This window comes from Vidua chalybeata, chromosome 20, assembly GCF_026979565.1.
Source record: "Vidua chalybeata isolate OUT-0048 chromosome 20, bVidCha1 merged haplotype, whole genome shotgun sequence".
In the NCBI taxonomy this organism is placed as follows: domain Eukaryota; kingdom Metazoa; phylum Chordata; class Aves; order Passeriformes; family Viduidae; genus Vidua; species Vidua chalybeata.
Genome location: NC_071549.1, coordinates 590,190 through 614,629, shown reverse-complemented (window position 1 = coordinate 614,629; position 24,440 = coordinate 590,190). Strand labels below are relative to the sequence as shown.

Genomic DNA, 24,440 nt, shown 5'->3' with positions numbered 1-24,440 from the left:
TGGAGAGTGCCAGTCTTGTGTCCTTTGGCCCAGCTGAGCTGGTGATAATCCCTTTTGATGCCTGTTGCTACCCACAATGCCTGGAAATGATCTGGACATTCCTTCAGTTTCCAACAGATCTTTAGAGAAATGATGTAGCATGTGCTACTTCGAGCTTGGAAGACATCTGATGCTGGTCATGTTGGATTTGCATTTGTTTCATAGAACCATAAAAACATGGAATGAGTTGATTTGGGAGGGACCTTAAAGCTCATCCCATTCCACCCCTGTCATGGGCAGGGACACCTTCCACTACCCCAGGTTGCTCTAAGCCCTGTCCAGCCTGGCCTTGGACACCTCCAGGGCTGGGACAGCCACACCTTCTCTGAGCAGCCTGTGCCAGGGCCTCCCCACCCTCACAGCCAAGAATTTCTTCCCAAAAGCTCATCTATCCCTGCCCTCTGGCCGTGGGAAGCCATTTCCCCCTGTTCTGTGACTCCAGACCCTTGTAAATAGTCTCTTTCCATCTTCCTTGTTGTCTCCTTCAGGCACTGGAAAGTCACAATGAGTTCACCCCAAAGCCCTCTCTTCTCCAGGCTGAACAATCCCAACTCTCCCAGCAGAGCTGCTCCATCCCTCTGATCATCCCGGTGCCTCATCTGGACTTGCTCAAACAGGTCCATGTCCTTGCTGTGCTGGGACCCCAAGGCTGGATTTCTGGGCTTTCCGATTTCCTGAGCTTGCAGGCAGCCCTGGGACCTGTGAAAAGCTCTCAGTACAATGTGGGCCCCTCCTGAGTGCAGACCCCACCAGGAAAAGTGCCTGGGGGTCTTGCTCAGCCTCATCACTGGACCATTGGACTGGTGAGAGCTCTCCCCAAAAGTGCTGGGCTTAGTTTAGTGCTGGGCTTAGTTTAGTGCTGGGCTTAGTTTAGTGCTGGGCTTAGTTTAATGCTTGGCATGGGGCCATTCCCACCAGGCTGTTTGGATGTGGCAGTTCTGAAATGGAAGAGTAAGAGATTTTCCCAGTATTAACAGCCTTTCTGCCAGAGAGTGGAACTGGATACAGTTGCTGGTAAAGCTGCAGCCTTTGTGCCCTCAGCTAAAGTGATGATTGGTTTGTTCTTTACTGGAACGCTGAGAGACACAAAATATTGTCTCAAGAGGAAGGTGTCTGTAACAATGTGGTGTTAGTGTTATCACCCCTCCAGCTAGATTTCACATGCTTATTTCTATCCAATTAATCCAATTTTTTCCAGTTTTGAGAAAGCAAGATTTAGTGAATGTCTGAATAATTCTCTAATGAACACATCTCTGCTTTGAAGATAAGAACACTGGCCTTGGTCAACCAAACTCCCATCCCAAAGCTCACTGTTTCTTTGGACAGAAAAGTGATTCCTGTGAGCTGAGGGAGTTAATAAACCATAAGTTGTATTTAATAGCTCTAGGTGTATTTAATTTCCATGAATTTGTTTGTCCCAATTGATGCAGACAGTGGCACATGCATGACTGTGCCAAGGACTTCACCATGGGGCTGCTGTGCCCAGAGCCACCTTCCCCTGCCTCTTTTGAGCCTCCTGCATTCAATCTCCACTTGGCTTTGGTGTGAATGGGTCTCCATGCATGTCTCTCTCATGGCCCATGATTTTAAACACTTCTGTCTCAGTTCCCTTTGTTGCAGTTTCTCCGGAATGGAAAATCCTGCCCTACTCTGCTGTTCTTCAGGACAGTGTTCTGTCCACCATCCATGTGCCTTCCCTGGTATGTTCTTGCTGAGATGCAGGGTCCATCCAGAGTTTCTGTGGGCCCAATGAATCTCCTTTCTTTCCAAACCAAATTTGTTTTAAGGATGATCTGTCTTGTTTGGAAGAAGGAAGGGGCTGTGGGGTTGGGGATTGTTTGTTTGTTTGTTTTTGTGGTTTATCAGTAAATATTGATTTATTCCATAAAATGTCATTCATCCCTGTTTCCATAGTACTCAAAGGAGATCATTGTTCCCTGTCAGCTATTTCATAACAGCTGGTGAGAGAATGGGCTGTAGCTGGTAATTTCTCCTGGGTAAGACTGGATCAACCATAAACTCTTAGACAAAAGATCTTAGAAACTTCTCTTGAATTAACAGGACAGGATGAGAGCGTGTGAGTGAAGTCTCCTGGGTCTGTTTGTTGACTCTTGCTTCAATCTTGAAGTCTTAGAAATGAATCGCCACCTTCCCCTTTGATATCTCTGCCCTCAGCAAACACTTCCTTCAGTGGTTTGACTTTTTACTTATAGGTTTTAATAGCATATGATCTGAATTTGATGTCTAACACTTATCTCCTATTCCATAAGCACTTTTCCCCTTCAAGTCTTTCCTTTTATTTTCTTAGAAGACTGGGTTTTTCTGTAGTATCTGTTTGTTTTCCCTTGGAATCATTCCAACAAGCTACAAGAAATTTCTCCTTTGCTATTGCTCACTCATTTTGTCTTCACTGGAGCCCTTCAAAGGCTGCTTTTGTTGGTTTCTCAGGTTTGCAAACACACCTTGGAGCTTGCAGTGAGAGATTCACAGATATCATTTAGGGGCTTTGGCAGTATCCAGAATTGTGTTCTGTTCACAGGTCACAGAATGTTCTCAAAGATGCCCAGATTTCATCATAAAGCTGCTCAGAATTAGCTTTTGGGTAATGGGAGTCATTCCCACATCTGCTGCTTTGGAGTGATGGCCACCAGCTCTTTCTGTGTTGTTCAGCTCCCCGGTTTGTTGCTCCAAACAGCACAAAAATACAGCAACATCCTATTAAAAAGGGCAATAGGCAGAGATACTAAAAACTTTCTTGGTTATCATAGCAATGATCTCTTGTACAATCCCATGTAAGTGCCAGGCATTGCAAGTTTATTATCTGAGCTGTTTGCCATCTCAAGTTATACCTGTTACATTTACTGATTATCAACACTGAACTAAATTCGATTTCATCAAGGATTTCTCTCTTGCTCAGAACAATTGCAGATTATAAAGACTGTCTTCCTGCAAGACAAATCTGTCCTTTTAAATTATCTCTGTCTATCACCAAGTAATACCTGCAGAAAACTGCCTCATCTACAAAGTTGATTTTTAGAATAAAATCAGTGTTTAATTTCACGGTGAAATTCACAATCCTATGTGATTCCACTTTCTGTGGCTTGCTGTGACGATAAAGTCAAGCATCTAAATCAAAAGGCTGATACTAAAACACTAAAGACTGTAGTTATGGAGTTTCTATGTGTGTGTAGATCAATTTTCCGATGTATACTTTTAATATTTATTAGAATATATATAAAATAAATGATATATATATATTTATAGACAATAAATAGAATATATAACATATATTAGAATAAATGTTTTTGAAGACAGAGAAATCAGTCTTCAAATCACTTGGGTAAGAATAGATTTCTGGAATTTATTTTACTGTGTGACTTTTGAAATGTTAAATCAAAGTAAGCCGTAGGACTCTGCAAACTGAGCACAGATTCTAGGAGTCTGGTGGCTGTGCTCAGACCCACCATGGGGTTGTTCAGCCCCCAGCCCTCTCAGTGGCTTTGCTGGTTCTGCAGCTCCCCTGCCACGGCAGCAGCACCTTCCAGGGGAGCCCAGGGGATACTGCAGCAGAGAACCGGAGGCTTCTGGACTTCTGGAATGAAGGCTACACATTTGAAAATGGATCCACTTGAGAAAAAGGAAAGCATTGTGGGCTACAAATATCTATTTCAAAGAAGCCCTGAACATGAAACAGCAGTTCTGTAATTCAAGTGAGGTTCCAGGGCAGCAGCATAGTGGGTGTCCTCATCAGTGCAGTGGTTTGTTCTTCAAGTTTTTTGCTTGACTTCACCAGAATTTATCTTAGTTAACGAGTCCATGTTTATCTTTGAAGGATGTCCTTGCCTGGACAAAAAGAGATTCTTTATTATTATGAAAAGATTGGGAAATAGCTCCACTATTTTTTCCCAGACAGCTTTTTGCAGCCCTGAGTTTCATTTGATGAATGAGAAAAACTATGGTGAATTTGGAATCAGCCCCACCTCCAAGGTGCCTTATTAAAGAGAACTACAGGACTTTAAATGCTTTACATCATTCCAGTGAAAAGTGTTCCTTACTTGGAGGGCCTGGCTTATCAGATATCAAAAGATCTGAAGTAAAAATGCAAGGGCTTCCTTTTCTACTACAGCATAATGCTTATCCTTTTTTTTTTTTTTTACCCTCACAAAGGACAAGCAAAGCTAGTTATGCTTATGTGTTTTGAAAAAGTCTTGACCTACCCAAGCTTGATCATCCAGTTTCCTGCCTTGCAAATATCAACCTTTGTCTTTTATTCATGATTTCTTTTTAAAATATAAGCTTATCCAAGTTTATTCAACCATACCCAACTTGGCCAGGCTATGGCTAGGATAATGTGTTGGTGTAAGGATGGGAATAACCAGCAGCCAGTCAAGACATTGATATTCCAAAATTTATTTTTCTTTCACCCAGTCCACCTTCGTCCTCTCATTTTCATCATGAGCTTCTTTTTCATCCAGGACTTAAGGATCAGAGTGGGGGAGTCACAATCACAAAATTTGTGAATCAGAATGGATGTTTGGGATAGAAAATTATTCCAAAGCTTTTGGTTTACTCATGGCAGTCCCTGAAAAGGGCTGGTTCTCAATGAAACTCCCATCTTCCCTTTCACCACTTTGGCTAAATTTGACCATTTTTACTCTTGAGCTCAAGTGACTAACCATAAGTCTTTTGAGTCCTGACTTTTGAGTCTTGACTTCTCCATCTTTTGTCCCTTTTCATTGTTTTACTGCTGCCCCTGTCCCATTCTTGTCTGTCCTAGCTAGAGAAACTTTAGCTAGAAAGTCTGAGGATAATCAGGCACTAAGGACTAATCCTTCATACCTAAATCTCTTCCAAAATAAACCTGTATTTTAAGTATACCTGAGTTTCTCTTCATCATATGTATGTGACTCATCTTTGTCAAAAGAAATTATCTTTCCAGCGTCCTTTAACTCTGATTTATCTCCAGAAGAAGGAGCAGGACAGACACTTGTTGTAAAAATGGGATTCGTTGTTTCCCTTGGGTAGGACTTGCTGATTCTGAAATTTCTCCTTCTCTTCTTTCTGCTTTGAAGGTTGTTTGGTCTATATGAATTCTACTAAAGAAAAAGGCCATTGGAGGTGACTGTGCCCTGTCAGCTTGTGATCACAGGAGAACATTTCAGCAGCTTTCAGACCTACTCTGTAATGGCAAAACATCCTTGGGAGTCATCCCCCTGTAGGCCTGGACAAACTCTTGAAGAGGAAGAAAATGTTATTAGCAGGTAACTGAGTGCAGGTGAATTCATGATCATGAAGTGGAAGCTTTTAAAACTTGTATTAATCTTACATAGATGAGTATTTTGAGATTTGCCACTGAAGGCAGAAATTTTCATTGAAAATTTATATAAATGGTCAGATTGTTTCTGATGAACAGATATTAAGATCCGGTTTTCTGTGGAAATTATAATTTAATAATACTTGATTGCTACAAAGCATCCTCAGGGCTTATATTGGTGATGCCTGACAAGTTGCAATTGCACTTTGTGTAATACATCACAGAATCATGGAATGGTTTGAGCTGGAGGGGGCCCTAAAGCTCATCTCATCCCACCCCTGCCATGGCAGGGACACCTTCCACTGTCCCAGGCTGCTCCTGGTCCCATCCAACCTGGCCTTGGGCACTGCCAGGGATCCAGAGGCAGCCACAGCTGCTCTGGGCACCCTGTGCCAGGGCCTGCCCACCCTCCCAGGCAAGGGTTCGTTCCTAATATCCCATCCAACCCTGCCCTCTGGCAGTGGGAAGCCATTCGCCCTCATCCTGTCCCTCCATCCCTCATCAGTACTCTCGCTCCATCTTTCCTGCCTCCTTCAGATACTGGGCATTTTCTCTGTTGCTGAAGGTGTTTGGAGTTTGGGGCCCAAATTTCCTTGCTGGAAACTGAAGGATCAGGTGTGTGAGCCCCCTGTTCTGGGGAGAGATTGGTTTTGAGGCCCCATGTATTGGGTAACTGGTGAGAAGGCTGATAGTGGTCCTGGACATGAACTGGCTCAATGACTGGAGCTTATTCTGTGTTGAAGAGCAATTCAGGGACTATCAGCCCTTTTGTTTGACAGATTCTCTCTTTTTTTAGGAAATACCCTTTCTCTAACTCTTCTCTTCCCAAACTGGAGTATTCAGTTACTATATTTGCCCAGGTCTTTAGGAATATTGTTACATAATACCGTCAAATAATGCAAATGTAATTCTATTAATATGATACACATTATTTATTTATTTATTTATTTATATATATATATATATATATATATATATATATATATATATATATAACACTGAGCAGACTCCAGAATCACAGAATTAGTAAAGTTGGAAGGAACTTGGAACACTGGTTTCATCGGGTGGGACTTACGAGTGGGACATATACAGTGCCCCCTCCCCTGCTCAGGCAGGGCCATCCCAGAGCACAGGGCACAGCACTGTGTGCACAGGGCTCTGGAGTATCCCCGCCCAGGGAGACTCCAGCCCCTCCCTGGGCAGCCTGTTCAGGGCTGGGCACTGCCCAGGGCAGAAGTTCTGCCTCCTGGGCAGGGGCAGTTCCTGGGCTCAGGCCCTGCCCGTGGCTCTGGTGCCACTGCTGGGCCCCGGAGCAGAGCCTGGGCCCTGCTCTGCCCTCCCTGCACACAGGGACAGGGGATACTCCAGAGCCCTCTGCACACAGTGCTGTGCCCTGTGCTCTGGGATGGCCCTGCCTGAGTGGGGAGGTGGCACCAGTGACCCTCTGTGGTCCCTTCCAGCCTGACCCATTCTGGGATTCTGGCTTATTTCTTCTGGCCAGTTTGATGGCTGAGGGCATAGTTCAGACTGTGAGGACATGTACTCTAACTTTTTGAATTCTACTTTTTTGACTTTGTGTTTTGCTTAATTTTATAAGAGCTTGAGTTTCAATCTGGCACCCTCAATCCTGAGGTACTAATGTATTATGTAACATATCCAGATAGTGTTCACCTCAGCTTAGATGCCCTTTTGGGGTGGAGAAGAATAGTTATTATTTTATACTGAAGTGATTACAGGGAAATATTGAGTTATGTTTGTCCTTCCTTCCTTCCTTCCTTCCTTCCTTCCTTCCTTCCTTCCGCACTTCCGCACTTCCGCACTTCCTTCCGCACTTCCTTCCGCACTTCCTTCCGCACTTCCTTCCGCACTTCCGCACTTCCTTCCGCACTTCCTTCCGCACTTCCTTCCTTCCGCACTTCCGCACTTCCGCACTTCCTTCCTTCCGCACTTCCGCACTTCCGCATTCCGCACTTCCTTCCTTCCGCACTTCCTTCCGCACTTCCTTCCGCACTTCCGCACTTCCTTTTTGTTTTGTTTTGTTTTTTTAAGGAGAATAATCAGTGTGATCTGGGAATATTCAGGAACTCAGCATCTGACTGAATCTCTAGAAGGGACAGATTTAGCTGGAAAACCTAGTGGAAACAATTTCCTCTCCCTTGGTAAAAAAGAGATTTGACTTTTTTTAAGAGATTGCCAAGAAAACTACTTTGAAACTTTTAAAGAAAGGGGAGATATGAATAGTTTAGTTATTGGTGGCAGTGTGAATCCTCAAATAGAACAATTAAAATATTACACTTGTACAGCCTCTTAGTGTTCTTAACAACACACTTCTGCAGAGATGCTTACACTAATTCCTCTTCCATGGAAAAGGTATTAATTAAATTAGTAATTAAAACCTGAAGTTCTGGGAGTTGCAGAAACCTGGATGTCACAATTTGGAGCTGATGTCCACAGATGTGTTTGCTGAAGTAATGAGATGACTCTGGAAGTAACTGGGAAAAAAACCCACCAAACTGATGAAGTTGATGTAGAAGTCCAAATATTTCATCTCAAATCACAAAATAAATGTTGTACCAGCCTGCTGATATCTATGCTGAAGTACATGAGAAAAACCAGCAGCAGAACATCTGAGGGCAAACAATCCTCTAATCTAGCAATGAAAGAGAAACCTAAATGTCAGATTAGTGAGACATAAGAGGACACCAGGAGCCCTCTGGACACATTTTAGAGCCAAAGTTGGTGCCACCTTCAGCCTTGTAGGAAGCTCTTTCCCTCCCAGCTGTGCATCCAGGAGCTGGTGGTGGAGTTGGAAGAGCTGTTGCTCACTTCAAAGGGGAGTTTGTAGATTCCAGATAATGGTGCTAGTTAATAATTCAGCTCATAATGCCCATCAGTTTGAAACACTTAAGGAAGAATGAAGTATCTTTGTCAGTACAGAGAAAGAACAAGGGCTGCAGTTCTTTGCCTCAGATGTGAATGTCTCTGCTGAGATTAAAGCTCTCCTGAGTGCCATCCCCAGGGCTGCTGTGGGGACTTAAGGATGTGTGTTCACTTTCTTGACGAGACATTGGAAATATCCTCATATCGCCTCAAATTAGGATAATCTAGAAAAAAAAAAGGAGTCTCTCGTTTGTGCTCTCTGTCACACCTCGAGTTTTCTGTAGGATCTTGGCACCAGCCTTGGCAATGGTGCGGCAGTCGAGCCCTTCACGATCAGGGAAGGTGTGTGTGTCACACGTGGGATATTCCTGCAGGTCCTGCCAGCCTTTAGATTAATTAAGGTATCCATGGAAGGGAAGGCAAAGATCTTGGAGCATGGGAGGACTTTGCTGATAATTTGTTTTGTTGTTGTTTTATATTTAAAGCTTGAAGAACTAGAAGGATTCCTGTACATTGAACTGCAGGCCTCAAATTCCCAAGTTGGAGCTGTATTTTTTAGTCCCCGATGGGAGCACACCTGCCATGTGTGTGCCAGGGGACACACGCAAGGCCCCAGATTTACTCAGCATTCCTGCTTCTTCCTAGATCTCCATCTGCTGGCAGATGTGCCTTTCAAGTGGGGGTGCTTTGGAAAGGAAGGAACAAGAGAGTGCATGTGAAAATGCGCAGCAGCTGCCAGCTGGGTTCCCTATGTATATAGTTATATTTATATATGTGCACAGCTATATTTATATATGTGTATGTAGCTATAGTATATATATGTCTATAGTTATAGGACAGTTATATTTTATATATAGTTATATACATATATGTGTGCAGTTATGTATAGTTATATGTGTATATAGTTAGATTTACGTATAGAGTTATATGTGCATAGTTGTAGGTATATTGACATTTCATAGGTGTGTTGATATTAAGATAAGTATATAGATACTTAAATAGATAACTTGACATTTTATAATAAATCTGCAGTAAGTCTTTTAATAGAAATGGGTGTTGATTTGCATTTTCTCTGTGTTTTAAATTGCAGATGGTTGAGTGTTGTAGTTGAAAACATGCTTCGTGTTTCAGTAGTTGCGGCTGTCACGACAAATAACCCTCAGCACAGCGACAGCTCACAAAAGAGGGGACCGACTCCTCGTTGGCATCACTTACTCATTTCCGTGAGTGACTCCACGGGTGTCACAACCCCGCCTGCTGACCAGTTCGCTTTCCTGGGGCCCCTTTTCCCGGGGCAGTGGGCGCGACCCCCGGCCAGCTTCGGGTCCTGGCCCGGGTTTCTCCCGGTGGGTTCCCCGGTACCGTCCCGCATCCCCGCTCCGGCCCGAGACCGCGGCTCCGGCCCGCAGCATCCTCCACCTCCCCGCGGAGCCCGAGCGGCGGAATTCCGGACCTCTCACATCAGCCCGACCTGGAACCTCCCCGAGCCCGAGCTGGAGCGCGGGGGCGACGGGCAGCGCCCCGCGGGGCAGCGCGGCCGGCCCGGAGCCGCGGCGGGCCGGGCCCGGCCGGGTGTCCCCCGCCCCCGCGGGCCCGGGCGCTGCAGGCGGGCGGCGGGGCAGGAGGGGGAGCCCGCGGCCCGGCCGGGGGCGGCGGCTCGGCTGCTCCACCCGCCCGTGTCCGCAGGTACGAGCGCCCGGCCGGCCCGGGGCTCCCCCGCCCGCCCGCCGGCACCTTCCGCCGCTGTCGCCGGAGCCGCGCTCCGGCCCCGCCGCGCCGCCCGCGCCGCCGGCAGCGGCTCCGCCGCCGGTCGCTGCCCATGTCCCAGCTCTGCTCGCCGTCCGCGCTCGCTGCCGGCACGGCCGGTGCCCGCCTCCGCTGCGGGGACGCCACGCTTTGGAAGCTTTCCCGGAGAGAGCGGGGGTGCTGGCGCAGGTCGGGCGATTACATGCGGACACTTCACTTTCAGCCATGCCTGCCTCGGGAGCTCTCTGTCTGCTGTAATTTTCTCCCTTTGATCTCCCTGGATCCCTTTTCGGGCTGTGGAGCTCTGCTTGCACCTACCTGCCTGCTGCGTGTGTGCGAGAGTTTTTCTCTTTTTTTGTTTTTTTTTTTTTTTTTTTTTTTGTTTTTTTTTTTTTTTTTTTGTTGTTGTTGGGTTTTTTTTGTGGTTTTTTGTTTTTTTTTTTTTTTTTTTTTTTTTGTTTTTTTTTTTTTTTGTTTTTGTTTTTTTTTGTTTTTTTTTTTTAAGACCGAGCCCAAACATCACCAGAGCCACATGGTTTTGTTAAGCTACTGGAAATAACTTTTGCCTGGGATTTACAGCCGGATTCCCTCTCGGCCCAGCCCCTGCGGACTCCAGCCGGCTCACTGCCTAACAGGTTTGCAAAGTTTTCTTTTTCTTGTATATCCTCTTTTCTCTCCAGAGCCATGTGATCACTGTAACTTCAGTTTAATCGAAAACACTTTCTGTCTTAATTCTCCCAGTTATGAAGACTCGTCGATGCGTTTCATGTGACCTTTGGGCAGACCGTGGAGCTTTCTATTTTATTTTGTGGGGCCTTGAGTCAGGATCTTCTTAACGTGCGCTTGGAAGTGGTCATACCGGAACTCGGGTGCGCACAGAAATAGTGCGAGAGAAACCAGATACGCTGTAACTTTCTGCCTGATACCTGTTGGGCTTCATGTCTAAACTTTGGCAGTGTTTGGGGGCCTTTTTATTTCTTGGGAACTTCCAGCCATGAAGAGGAGCTCTGTGTTCTGTTAATTATCTTTGAGAACTCTATCCAGAGTCAGACTGTGAGCATGGATTTCTAAGGGAAAAGTAAAGCTGATCTCCAGACTTGAATGAAGCACTTCTGGCATGAGGAAGATGGAAGGGATCATCTCCGTTTGGAAGGGAACAGTACTAGAGCAAGCCTTCTTGTCACCATAAATTCAAGGAATACCGCCTGCCGAATTTCTGGGAAGGATACCAATCGCCGCAGATAACATTCAAGGTTGTGCTTATGCTGTGGGAAATGCTAGCAAGAAGGTGAGGTGTCTCTCGAGGGTATTTGGGATGGATGTTTTGAACCTGGGGGTCTTCCTAAATCTTGGCCAGGAGACAGGAGGCCTCCACAAGCGCGGGGAGACCTCCCCGTGCCTCACCTCCGCGGGACCGAGGAGTTCCTAATGCTGCCTGTGCACCCAAACTGACTTCTTGCTTGCAACCTGTTTCGCTGATCCTTCTGGAGTTATCTGCCGGAGGAGAGACTCACAATTTAGGATTTTTTTTTTTTTTTTTTTAGTTTGTTTGTTTAAAATATGTCTCTGAGCTCCCGGCGGCCTGTGAGCACGTGGCACGGGGCAAGAGGAGCGGCGATGGCGAGAGCCGGCGTCGCCGGGGAGCCGCGCTGGCGGTGACCGAGCCCCGCTCTGCGGCCCCTGGCTCTGTCCGCAGCCGGCTCGGAGCCCCGGGAGCGGAGCCGCCGGCCGGGCCCGCCGCGCTGAGGACGCGTTGCCGAGCGGTATGAACGGCCGGAGCCCGCTGCTGGTAGCATGAGTGCTGGCCCCCAGGTGCAGCTGGCTGTCCTCTGGCCTTGGCTGCTCATGGCGACCCTGCAGGCAGGACTGGGCCACACCGGGCTGGCGCTTGCGGCGGCCGTGGAGTCAGAACGGGCGGCGGCGCAGAAAGCCATCATCAGGGTCATCCCGCTCAAAGTGGAGCCCATCATCCTGGAAGGGGAGTTCGCCAACGTCGCCGAGGTGACTCCAGCCGAAGGGAAACTGCTCCAGGTAAGAGCAGCGGTGCCTCGCCGCGCTCCGGCGGCCTCGCCCCCGCCGCAGCCCGTCCCCTTTCCCTCCCGGCTGCCTCGGCTCCCCGAGCGGTGCCTCGGCTCCCGGCTCCCGGCGCGGATTGTGGCGCGCTCCGTGCGCTGTCCCCGCGGGTTTGGTCGCGGGGGCCGAGGGGACGGCATCGTGCAAAGGGCCGAGCCTTCCTTCGGGGCCGAGCTGTGGCTGCGCCTGATTACTGCTGAACTGTGCATGTGGTCGGCTGATTCCATAGAGATTATTTCGTATCTTAATTGATGCTATAAAGCTGAGTGTGTCAAGTCACATGTCGGGATGTGAAACATCTGACAGGAGATAGGATTAGTTTTTTCTTTTCTCTGAAACTCATGAGGTTTTTCGCACACTGCCGAGGTCGGGGTTCTGTTTCAGTCCTGAAACCCATCCTGGCTGTGCCCACCAGAATCCCTGGCCCTGCTTGTTGTTGCCTGTACCTAAAGGGTGAATGTTACCTACACAGGAGCTCCAGTGGTGTCACCACCAGGTATTTTTATAGATAAATTGATGTTCTGTTAATGTTCTGCTGTTCTCTGACCTTTATTAAGGGTAATCTATTAAGGTCACAGGTATCTCCACACCTGGGCAGGAGGTGCACATGCTGCACAGCCGGAGCTGAGCCATTCACTGAACAGACCCATCTCCTGCACACTCTGAGTTTGGAGCTCAGATTCCTGAGACCTGGTGCGCATTCTCTCCATTCTGTGGCTCATCTGCTTGGCAATTGTGTGCTTTATTCTTGAGGAAAAAAGAAAAAATTACAAAATAGCCTGCATTAATATTGTCTTAATTTTCTCCTGGACTTTTCCAGGACTTTCCAAATGGGGTATGTTGAAATCTTAATTACATTTGTAGTCTGGAAATTTAAATGAAAGTAATACATTTTGTGTCGTTTAAGAAGGGAAGGACAGTGGAGCCAGCTTTAGAACATGGTCACCTGTCTAAAAGTGAACATGGACAATTTGTGATATGAATAAAGTCTGCTTTTCCATGCCTTTTGAACTCCTCAGAATGAAATCTCTGCTATAAAATTATATTACCAGGCTAAAAAAAATATCTGAGACAAATGCACTCAAGGTCCTCTTCTGTTGTGAGGCAATGTCCAGGAAAGTCAATATTTATTCCTTACTAAAGCTACAGTGGTGTTGCAACCGAGCACAAAGTATAGAGCAGGACCTTTTGGAAATGGGAGGATGATAGCCTCTCCTGAGAGATGTGTGGAGGTTTCTAACTAAATGCAGCAATACCAAGTAGGGATTTTGTGCCATCACAGCAGCACCAACCAGGTGTTTGGAATAAAAATCTGTGAATAGTGTGCAATTTCATCCTTTGAAAGTCACACTCCAAATGGAGAGGGCTGGGGAAACTCTAATCCAGCCTGTTGAGTTTGGGCACAACAGACACTGACCTGCCCTGGGTGTGTTTTCAGGCCTTGACTCTGCCACTCTGTGTGCTCAGGTGAGCTCCCACTCCACATCCCACTGGATCCAGTGCAGGAAGTCGTGGTTTTAGCTGGCAGCACTGAGACAGGGGGTCAGGCTGTGCCTCCTGCAGCAGGATGTTTGCCCGGTGCCAGGCACTGTGCTCTGGAAGGGCTTAGCCAAGTGTACGTGTGACCTCTCCTGCAGATCTCATGCTGTGGTTCCTAATTCTGCTGTTAAATATTGAAACTTGGCCTATAAAATGGCGTTTAGAATTGTTCGGGTCCTGATCCTGCAATGGGTTCTTACCTCTGGAAAGAGAAAACGGGAAATGGGGATGTAACTCTCCAGGTGCAAAAGAAGTAAGAAATTAGTGGGATGTGTACTTTCCAGTTTGCTTTTAAATAGTGGGTTATTAAACAGACCAGAACCAGGCTTTATTGGAACATCTCATTTTGCACATGGTTGTCAACATTCCAATCTTGCAAAAACTTTAGGTCACGTGCTTAACTTTGATGTCACTGGAACTCCTGCTTAATAAATAAACTTACGCTGTGCATGCATACCTGCACAATTGCTTCTTCAAATGTAGTTTAGGGACCTAACATGGTACATTTGCAGTTATTGAGTCAAGAAGTGGGGTTTTCACAGCATTTTTGGATAGTCTTGGTTATGTCAGACTCTGTAAGGTACAGTCAGCCTGTCCAGGAGAACACAAACTGCAGAACTTAGCTTGGAAGAGAGGCGTGGATGGCCCAGAACTGTTTCCAAAGCAATGCTCTCTTCTTTCAGAGGTAGAATAGGATTGCCCAGGGATCAGTGGTACAGAGTTGGCCCTGCAGGCAAGTCAGGTTCACTTCATTATGACTTATAATTATGTTCACAGTGCTCTGGTCAATATATTTTTAGAAATGCATTCTTAATTTAATACAGAAAATCCTGCACGCAAGTGATGGAGCCTCACCAAAGGTACTTCTACCAGAATGTTTTCCTGGTTTCGTTTCTCCTTGCCCTATTTTCCAGGATCATCTACAGAAATGGACTTTGATTGTGGTGTGTTACATCCTAGAAGCCAACTTTAGCAATATCCTCTTTACCTACAATAAAAGAGCCCCAGCGTTGAATTCCCCCTCATGGCCTTTGCCCTTGTGAGTGGTTTTGTGGGAAATCTCTGTATTTCTATTGTTGTCCAGTGGGCAAGCAGGAAGATGCCAGAGAGCCGCCAGCCCTGCCGGTGTAACCCCAGCAGCGTTCCTCTGGCACTCCAATGCTGCTGCTGCTGTGTGATGCAAAGGGAGAGGAATTTCTCAAGCAGGCAGAGCCACTTAAGCCTTTATAGGTCAAAAAACCAACACCTCAGACTTCTTGCAGAAATCATCTCCAGGCTTGTGCACTGCTCCAGCTTGTTCAGGGAGCTCTGAGCATTAACTCTTGCTGGATGTGGGAAGCACCTGGGGAACTCACTGGCAGTTTCCAAACTGGAAATTTGGGTTTGGAAGTTTAAATTGGGAAGGAATCCTCCCCTGTGAGGGTGGTGAGACCCTGGCACAAGTTGCCCAGAGAAGCTGTGGTTGCCCCTGGATCCCTGGAAGTGCCCAAGGCCAGGTAGAATGGGGCTTGGAGCAGCCTGGGACAGTGGAAGATGTCCCTGCCCATGGCAGGGGGTGGACTGGTTGAGTTTTAAGATCCCTTCCAACCCAAACCAGTCTGGGATTCTATGATCTCTGCTGGGCCACTGTAGGAGCTTGATCTGCTGTTAAAATTCCATGGAAGTCAAAACCTGGCCCTTTACTACAGATGGAGGAACCAAAGCTTTTAGACAAGTAAGTTGGAAGGAACATATTTGGAGCTTACTGACAATGGACAATCCAGGAGCAGCTCAGGATTTGATATTGCAACTTCTGTAGCTGCCGATGAACTCCCTTTCACAGGATTGCTATAGAGATTTTTCAGTTTCTATTTTTGATACTTCTGCTGCTCTATCGGCTGACTTTTGAGGAATAAGTCTCAGTTTCCTTCTTGCCCTTGACTCAGTCTCAACGTGGTACTGGAACGAGTTGATGTTGATTTGAAGGTAGATAAGAAAATAAGGAATGTCTTGGAAAGAGAAGGAGAGAATCACTGGAGAGAGTTGCAAGAAGATTTTTCTAATTTGAATTACAACATGTGCAAATCTAATTGTGGAAGGAAAAAACCCTTTTTATTTTAGATATAGTTCATCACTTACAGTCTTGTTTAGGACAGTTCAAGGATGATCAAGATTCAAGGATGCATTATTAAAACTGAGCTTTAATATCTCTTTGAGTGTGTATAACCCTCATCTTCTACACAGGGAAAAAGATGATTCCTTTAGTCTGTGCAAAGTGGCAGGGATCGGTACAGTCTTTAGTTCTAGGGTATTTGAGAAAAAGTGTTAAAAGTTTGGGAAGAGTCCTATTAATGATATTTAAAAAGAGATGGATAACCTCACATTACTTCAGGGAGGGCAAAGTGACCAGCAGTCCCAATCTCTTCACATGTTGACACATAGAAAATTCCAGTACACGTGTGCGACAGTGGCACAGTCTCACTGAGCAGGCAGTGTGTAGAACTAGTTTTCCCAACATCCATTATTTCATTGCAAGTCTCACAGTGCTTTATTCAATTTCTGTACAAACTCAGCAGTTTCATAATGAGGGGATTGTAGGAGAAAGTCAGCTTTCACTTACCCACGGAGTGCATTGTTTTAACTTAGCACTGCAGGAAAACACCTGAAGAAAATAAAACCAAAGTTGAAGAAACCCCCAGAAAAAGCTCCCTAAAGGCTCTGAACCCCCAAACCAAGGACTATCCTCCTTCCTCCTCTCCTCCCTGAAAAATAAATTATTTCAAAAACATTCAGAATTATCTATTTAGGATGTATTGGGTGAGAACTGGAGGAGGAACCTGAATCGCCTTTGACATGTACCATTCAGAAGGAGAAAATCAATCACAGATCCAGTTAGAGGAGGAGTGTGGTGTTCAGAACAGCAGTGGTAATTATCCCATGGAGTTGCTGCAGTGAACCCCTTGGGATCACCCTGGACAATGGAGAGTGTTCCCAGTGCAAGGCACATGCAGTTGGAATTGGAATCACCTCCTTCGGTGCTCACAGAGGTTTACACTCCCAACCCATCCCAAAGTAAACAACTTAGTGTCTTCTATACTCCCAGCTCCTGCATCAACAAAAGGATGTTGAGTGCATAACGTTGACAGAGAAGTGGGAAAGTTGAACCAAATAATTATGGGGACTTAAATTACGTGAGAATAAACTGGTCAGATAGCACAATACGAGGAAGTTCAAAGGAGCAGTTTCTGTCTCTTGGAAGAGCTCGTACTCGTGTACACAGACTTGACTTAACGTTAAGTAATGTGCAAGAGCTGCTTCAGAAGCAGCAATAATGGAGCCACTTGGCCTGACTGCAGCACAATAAAAATAGGTGCCTAAGTACCAAAAAGTGTTATTCTGACACAAACCATTAACAGGAAATTGCACTGAAACACTGAGACGAATGGCTCCTACAGAGGAAAGATCCCCACTTTTTTACATGGCACATAGACACTGCTCAGGAAAGGCTAAGACATTTGGAATCATTTAGCCTGGAAAAAAGAAGTTCCAGGGTTATCTGATTGTTGCCTTCCAGTACCTGAAGGAGCTGACAAGGAAGATGGAGAGAGACTATTTACAAGGGCCTGGAGTGACAGGACAAGGGGGAATGGATTCAATCCAAAAGACAGTAGATTTAGATTAGATATTAGGAGAAAGTTCTTCCCTGTGAGGGTGGGGAGGCCCTGGCACAGGTTGTCCAGAGAAGCTGTGGCTGCCCTGAATCCCTGGCAGTGCCCTAGGCCAGGTTGGACGGGGCTTGGAGCAGCCTGGGACAGTGGAAGGTGTCCCTGCAGATGGCAGGAGGTGGAACGAGCTGAGCATCAAAGTCCCTCCCAACCCAAACTACCCTGTGAGTCAATGAAAGTAGAAGCTGTGTTGGGGAACACACAAAGCAGTGACTCAAAAAGGCTGTAGTCACCCAACACAGGGACGTTGGTAGTGTTGAAGAAACAATTTGGCCCAAACAGATCTCTCAGAAATTGGACATAGAGTATGAGCGCAGTGTTGGTAGTGTCCAGTGTAACCCACAGTGTGGATTAGTTCAGTATTGGTGCAGGATTTAAGTGTAACTGGAAGGTGAGCCATTAAAATCCAGATGCAGAGTGGGAATCTCAGAGTTGGCTGCTAGAAGAAGTTGATCTCAGAGGCTGTTTCTGAACCTCCAGCCCTCTCTTGAGCGTATACAGAGGCTGAGCTGGAGCTTTCCATGGTGTGTCTTCTCCTTTCCTCACCCAGAAAACATGTGACAGGCAACTGTTCCATGCTTAAGGAGTTTAAAGGACATTAAACCTAAACCTCCCAGGTTCCCAGTGCACCATCTGGTGCTAGTTGCAGTTGCAGTTGAATTATTTATGACGGTGGGCACAGATCCATCTTGAACTGAAGATCTTCAGTACTAAAAAGGTGACAGTTCTGGAGACTCACGGCTGGAGCAGTGATCTGTTGTCAGGAGACTGAACCCACAGGGCTGGAGTGAGTGACAGTCAATAGAGGACATCTGGCCATGCACAGGCTCTGGAATACATCCAGGGAACAAGTGGACATTTCCCAAAGATAAGCTGGCAGAGGGATGAGATTACAGGAGAAGGGAAACAGGGCCCTGTGATGCTTGCAGGCTGCAGCCAGGCTGAATTTGTGATAGAATGGTTCTGAACCATTAGAGAATTTTTTTTTTTTTTTCTGTGCCTCCATCAAGTGAAAGCTTTGGTGGGCATTTCTTATTGAGGAAGGCTGTTCTGAACTGCATGTGAATTTATTATTTTTAAACGAAAACTTTCAGAATTGTCAAAGTAATACAACACCAACTCCGTGTGATCAAAGAGGGCTCTGTTGTATCAGACTGGATTTTGGACAAAAATTGACATGCATTTTTATTTAATATATCTCAGTGGTTTTCCATGCAGTGAAACACGCCAAAAACATGCCTAAAAGCCTAAAATGTTCATAACCTTGCCTAAAAGCTTTCTGTGGACTTTGCCCAAAAGTCATAGTATGAAAACAAGCAAGTTTTAACCTAAACTGAAAAATGTGATAAGTAAGTACAATGGGAAATGTGCAGTGTAGTTTGACCTTCAGGTCTACAATCTTCAGTATCACCGACAGTCTATGTTGCAGGGATTGCCAAGGGTCAAATAAGTGAAATTTTTGGTTATAAACAAAGCAGAAGTATAAAATGAATCTCAGTACAAGGCAATATATCATACTTCAGTAATGCACATTCATATTTTATTACCCTTTTGGTCTTTTCTCCATTCAAGGTCTCGCACTTGGCTGCAGCAGGACAGGTGTAAAGTAGACAGAAGTGGTGTGGATGGTAATGGTGGTCTCTTCTGTCTTTGAGTTCTGTGATTTATGACTTAGTTTTAATATCTGTTTATTTTTTCCCCTTATTTCCCTGGCTGTAAAGAACAGGAAGCGCTGCACAGCCTTTCATTTGCCCACAACACTTTCAGGCTGCATTAAGGAATTGTAATCACATCTCATGCTTCAGAGCTTTGGGCCTGCTCAGGCTGGAGTTGGACAAGAGTTGTCTTGGGACCTTTTCATCTTGTTTCTAGGAGCATCAAGGATTGGCCTTATTTCAGAACAAGGCACTTAAACATGTAGGTCATTGTTCAAAGGTAGTAGAGAGAAGATTGGTTTGAATGTGCTTAGGTTGTATGGGTTACTCCTGTGTTGCCAGATTTCTGTGAAGACTCTCTTCCCCCCTGCAGCCACCCCATTCAAATTATCTAAAATTTTGGGTGTGTATCCTCTTCCCCTGCATGTTGAGATCTGAATCATCTGCCTAAATCAACGGATGTATTCTCACCTCGTCACTTCCCCATCCCTGAAGGGTCTTGTTAAGGGCATTAGTGGCCCTTTGATCTCTCTTTTGTTCTCCATCTCGGTAATTTGGTCTCCAGTGATCAAATGGGTTAATCTAATGCTTATTACTGTGTTCAGCATCAGGGTAGTGGCAAAGATGTACTGGATTGTCAAACACAGCAGTTCTGACTGGGGAGCTGAATCAATTCCTCTGGCCATAAACTCTGTGAAACAAATCAAAAGCTTTTGATGGAGTTTGGTTATGACATGTTACTTCTGAATGTAAGTAAAGCAGTTTGGGGATTAAATTTGCTTTGTTTTGGTAAAAGGTATGTGAATTCTAGTTCAAAATAACATGAAAGGATAGATTTCAACTTCCTACTTCCAAAGCTTCTCAGCATCTGTGTTTCCATGAAGTGTGTGTTGGGCAGCACTGTTGGTGCAGAACTGTAGGAGGGACATGTCCATTGCAGAAACTCAGGGAGAATGACCCTGGGATCGAGTTGATCCAGATGTAAAAGATGAACAGCACTCCAGTCCTGTTAGAGATGTGAAACAGTTCTCCTTACAAAGGCCAACAAGCTGAAATACAGAGCAGGGCAGGCACAGTGTCTAGAAAGGGTGATGACCACGTGGCAGAGCAGAAGAGACAAGTTCTAGGGATTGAGTGGAGAACACTGGTTCTTTCATTAGTTGAATTTTCTGCAGGATCCTGCACCAAAATGTTGCTTTCAGATTGTTTAAATATAGGGAATATCTCTAAGGATATGGAAGTCAAATAGGAGAGTGAATTGTGATAATTCCTGTAGCTTCCTGTGTGTCAGTTTGAATCAGACATTAAATCTTGGCAAGTTGGTCTCTTTACAGAACCATCCACTGTAGAGATACAGCTCCAGAAACCCAGCCTTGACTACTTTTTAGAGTAGTAAGAGAGATAATGTTTGTGTTTGTGTTACTGCTCCAGTCCTGAGTCTCCTGTTCCTTGCAAAATGATCTGAATAACTTTTTATTTACTAAGATAGTTCTATTCTAAAATAAGGGGAATCTTCCCAAGATCCTGAAGAGACAAGAGTTCCCCTTCTTCTGCTTGTGATGCTGTACCTCCGCTGTTCCTTATTCCCTAAGTGTCCTGTTGGATGTTACTCCTGCAGCCTTGCTGTGGGTGCACATTGTCCCTGAGTGTCAGTGCTGGAGACCTCTCTCCAAACATTTCCGTGGGGCCACCAAAATGCCACTGTCTTCCCCGTTACCCTCTGTTTCACCTGGCCTCATTCACATAACATGCCTCAGGCCATATAGTCCCACTCAGGTATTTTTTTTTCCTCATCTGCTCTCTCAAATGTCTTTTTTTAATCTTCTATAATTTTCATCTTGCTTAGAATAATGGTTACTCTCGTTGCTTTTCTGGATGTGTTGTTCTGGTTCAGTAGCAGTTCACAGGAGGGTTTAGGCTGTTGCCTGTCAGCATTTGCTTCCAACACTTTGCTCTCCTCAGAGGGATAATCTGGTCTTTCCATTGCCTCCTTAAGAGGACTCTGACGTCTCTTCTGTTACTCCAGGGGACCAAAAGCTGCTGTTTGTAAACTTTGCCCAACTTCTCCATGAGCGAAGCACGTCAGATTTGAGTGATGCACAAACCCCACGTGCTTGTACAACACGCAGCCCTTAAGTTAGAAAAGATCATCAAACAACTTGTGTTGGTTTTTGGTTGAGAAACCACCATTTCATAATTTCTGGCAGTTGCACCTGGTTGTGGCCTGAGTTGGTGGCAGCTCTTTTCTTTGTGCTCCTTCTCTGGCTGCCTCTTTCGTGGTGCTTTCTCCGCAGAACAGACTGGGGAATGCCATGCTGGCTTTGGCCTTTTCCACACCCTCATTCAAACTCCTGCTTCTGAAAAGCCACTCTGGGACAGTGACAATCATGTACTTTATTCCTGCTGAGATGTTAAGGGGCCAAAAATCATCCACTGTTGTGTTTTAATTTAGAAAAGAGTGACATGAAATCAAATAAGGTCATTCAAAAGAGTCTGAGAGGGCAACCAGGAGTTACATCCTTTGCATCAAAGTGTTTGAGGGCACCACAGTAAGAATTAAGATAAAATGTACCTCTCAAGCAATACTTGAAAAATGAAAAAAGCCCTAACATACCTAAACATAAGAGTAAGAAAGTATATAAAAGCATCCTGGAAAAGGAAGAAATCTGGTAAAATTAGAAAAAAAGAGGAGCAGCCTAAAAAGACATGAAGACAGTGAAGAGAGGAGAAATAACTTGAAAATGGTAATGCTAGATTCTCTTCAGTCATGAGCAGAACACTCACCTGACAATTGGTAGGACCTATAAAAAATTAAAGTCTAAAAGCTGTGCTTAGGGCAGCTAAACTCCTAGCAGAAAAATGAATGCAATTCTCCTTGTGCTTTCATCTGTCTCAGGCTGAAATGTCTGGAGATGAGATGGTGATGGAGATAGAATTACCACTATCAGTCGCTGGGATCAGGTGGTATTCACCCAAGGACTGGGGAGGATGAAATCATTGAACTATTAACTTGTCTATGAACTCTTGTTTAAAATCCCTGGAAGGTGGCTGATGGGATTCCAGTTTTTCTCTGAGCTCCAGTTCATCCATAAAAGCCTGGAGCAGTGTGTTGTAAAATGATACGTTGATGGAAATTATAACACAGAGTGCTACGAGTGGATGTGAAGGAGTCAACAGTGGCATCAGTTGGGCAGGCTGAATTTTCCAAATGCAAAGACTTCCAGGGAAACTAAGATGTGGATTAAGAAGGAGGCTTCTGGATAAATAATTATTGGAAGGTAAGAAGTAGGTGGAAGGAATAACTGGCAGACTCTCCCTTTGGAAGGAGCCCGTGGCTACAGCTGTGTGTGCTGTAGCTTTGCTCTCCCAAGTGTTGATGAACACATGGAAACAGGAATGCTTGGTAATGTTCTAGAGCTTTCCAATACATGATCTAATTAGAATTGATGAAGACAAGGTTCATCTGTGAATCATTACATGACCCTATGAGACCAAATACTTCAGGAGAACAGGGACAATCAGTCATTTCTTCACATTCAGGTGATGGGCTCTAATTTGCCCATTGCCACAACTGTGTCTTGTGATTTTAACAGACTGGTCCGTGCAAGTGTCAGCTTGGAATGTGGTGGTTGTCATGAAGACAAAGGGAACATTAGCAATGAAAATGAGAGAATAAGCCAGAGAATCTCTCTGATCTCCTGTGGAAATCCAAGGTACATCCGGATCTTGAATCCTGTGTGAAGTTCTGTACTCCACAGCTCTAAAAAAGCAGTAACTGTATTGGAAGATGTTTGGAGAAAAACATAAGGATCAAAGAAAGCGTAAGACGTGTTTTATCCAAAGACAAACAAACTGGACTAACTCTCTTCTGGCTGGAAAAGAGGCAGCCGAAGGGTGATCCGGAGAAGATCCACAGAGTCATGAATAGGGATTGACTGTTAGTTTCTCTTCATATTAAAATAATGGGGCATCACATGAGGCTACAAAGAGCCAGGTTCAAAGGGAAGAGCTCTTCACTCACTGTACAATTAACATGTACAATCCCTTGCTGCAGGAACTGCTGTGGATGCTGAAAGTTTACATAGGTTCAAAACCCACTGGAACTAATGAATGGGAGAAGGCTCCATCCATGGCTATGAAATAACAGGTCCCAGCTTTGCCTCTGGGAGTCTATAAAATGGTGGAGGCCTGGAGAATGCCTGGGACAGAAGCCCAACAAGCTTGTCCCGTTCTTACTTCTCCTTCAGAAATCCACTGTTGGCAACTATCAAGGCAAAGATGCTGGGCTGCATGGACCTTTGGTCCAAATCCAACCTTGCATTCTCCTCTCCCGCAGAAACCTTCCAGCCCAAGCCCCACTGCCCTCAGCACCAGCCCTTCCAGCCCCCCCTCTGCTCTTTTGGGCAAGACTGGGAGGAAAAACTGCCTAAGTACCTCCTTCATTCTCCATCACTGAGATGAAGCTCAGCTTTCTGTTCACATAGAAAGCATTACAAGGTTCCTTAGGTTCAACTATTGAAAATCTCACAGCATGGCTTTCAGTTTCATGGTGCTGTTAATCCGCGTTTGTAGCCCTTGGCACTTTGGTCTTCATATCATAGAATCTTGGAATACTCTGGGTCAAAAGGGACCTTAAATATCTTGTTCCACCCCCCTGCCATGGACAGAGACAGCTTCCACTAGACCAGTTTGCTCCAAGTCCTATCCAGCTTTACTGAACATAGAATTTTTATTCTTTGTCACCCTCATCATTCATGATTCCCTCAGTATGTTTCACTGATGGGATAATAACTCTGTGTGTGTATCTCAAGCAGCAGAACCTGGATCTTTGATATCTTCCAGAGAGTTTGGGTACAGCACATGCTCTCAGCAGTTATCTTCTCTTTCTAAGAGCTGTATCTCAGTAACAGTCAGATATTCCTGCATTTGAAATAAGAGTTTCTCTACTTATTAGAGAATATATATTTTTTGAAGGTCTGTTGGCATATCCTCTTTCCTTGCCTAGGGAATGAATCAAGGTAACCTGCAAACAGCAGGTACTTCATCACCAAGAAAACCAGTTGATGTGGAATCACAGAATCATTTAAGTTGGAAAAGGTCTTTAAAATCATCAGTTGCAACCATAAACATTTATCTTGAAACAAATAGGACTGAGACATCATACTACTGGGAAAAAAAACCCAGCCATAACCCTATGGCCATCAGCTGAATTACTCTACACTGCTAATTTAATGAAGCCCCTAAATTTGCCCTGAATGGCCATAAATACTTTGTGCATTTTAGAAAGATATATTTTATTCAGAGATATCAGATAAATCAGATAACTACTTCTGGGACATAAATTCTTACCTCGACTGGGAGCTCAAAAATAAGCTTCAAGCCCTTGCCAGCCATACCATTTTAAATTTGACTTTGGGGCAAATTAATTCATTGAAACGTTGGTCAGGCACTGGCAGAGGCTGCTCAGGGCAGTGGCAGTGTCCCCACCCC

The 24,440-nt window shown here is 45.2% G+C and overlaps 1 protein-coding gene and 1 long non-coding RNA gene across 2 annotated transcripts in view; both read left to right on the top strand.

The window, feature by feature from the left end:
- The first annotated feature begins 10,020 nt into the window (after positions 1–10,020).
- Positions 10,021–11,616, top strand: LOC128798049 (uncharacterized). The gene is made up of 3 exons (XR_008434315.1): positions 10,021–10,233; positions 10,485–10,614; positions 10,721–11,616. It is a non-coding gene; the product is annotated as an uncharacterized LOC128798049 (long non-coding RNA).
- Positions 11,617–11,659: 43 nt separating this feature from the next.
- RNF43 (ring finger protein 43) overlaps positions 11,660–24,440 on the top strand; it is a 58,480-nt gene continuing 45,699 nt past the window's right edge. Inside the window, exon 1 of the mRNA XM_053961204.1 lies at positions 11,660–12,010. Within this exon, the coding sequence (XP_053817179.1) occupies positions 11,774–12,010 (237 nt within the window). The 5' untranslated portion in view covers positions 11,660–11,773. The remainder of the gene's footprint in view (positions 12,011–24,440) is intronic.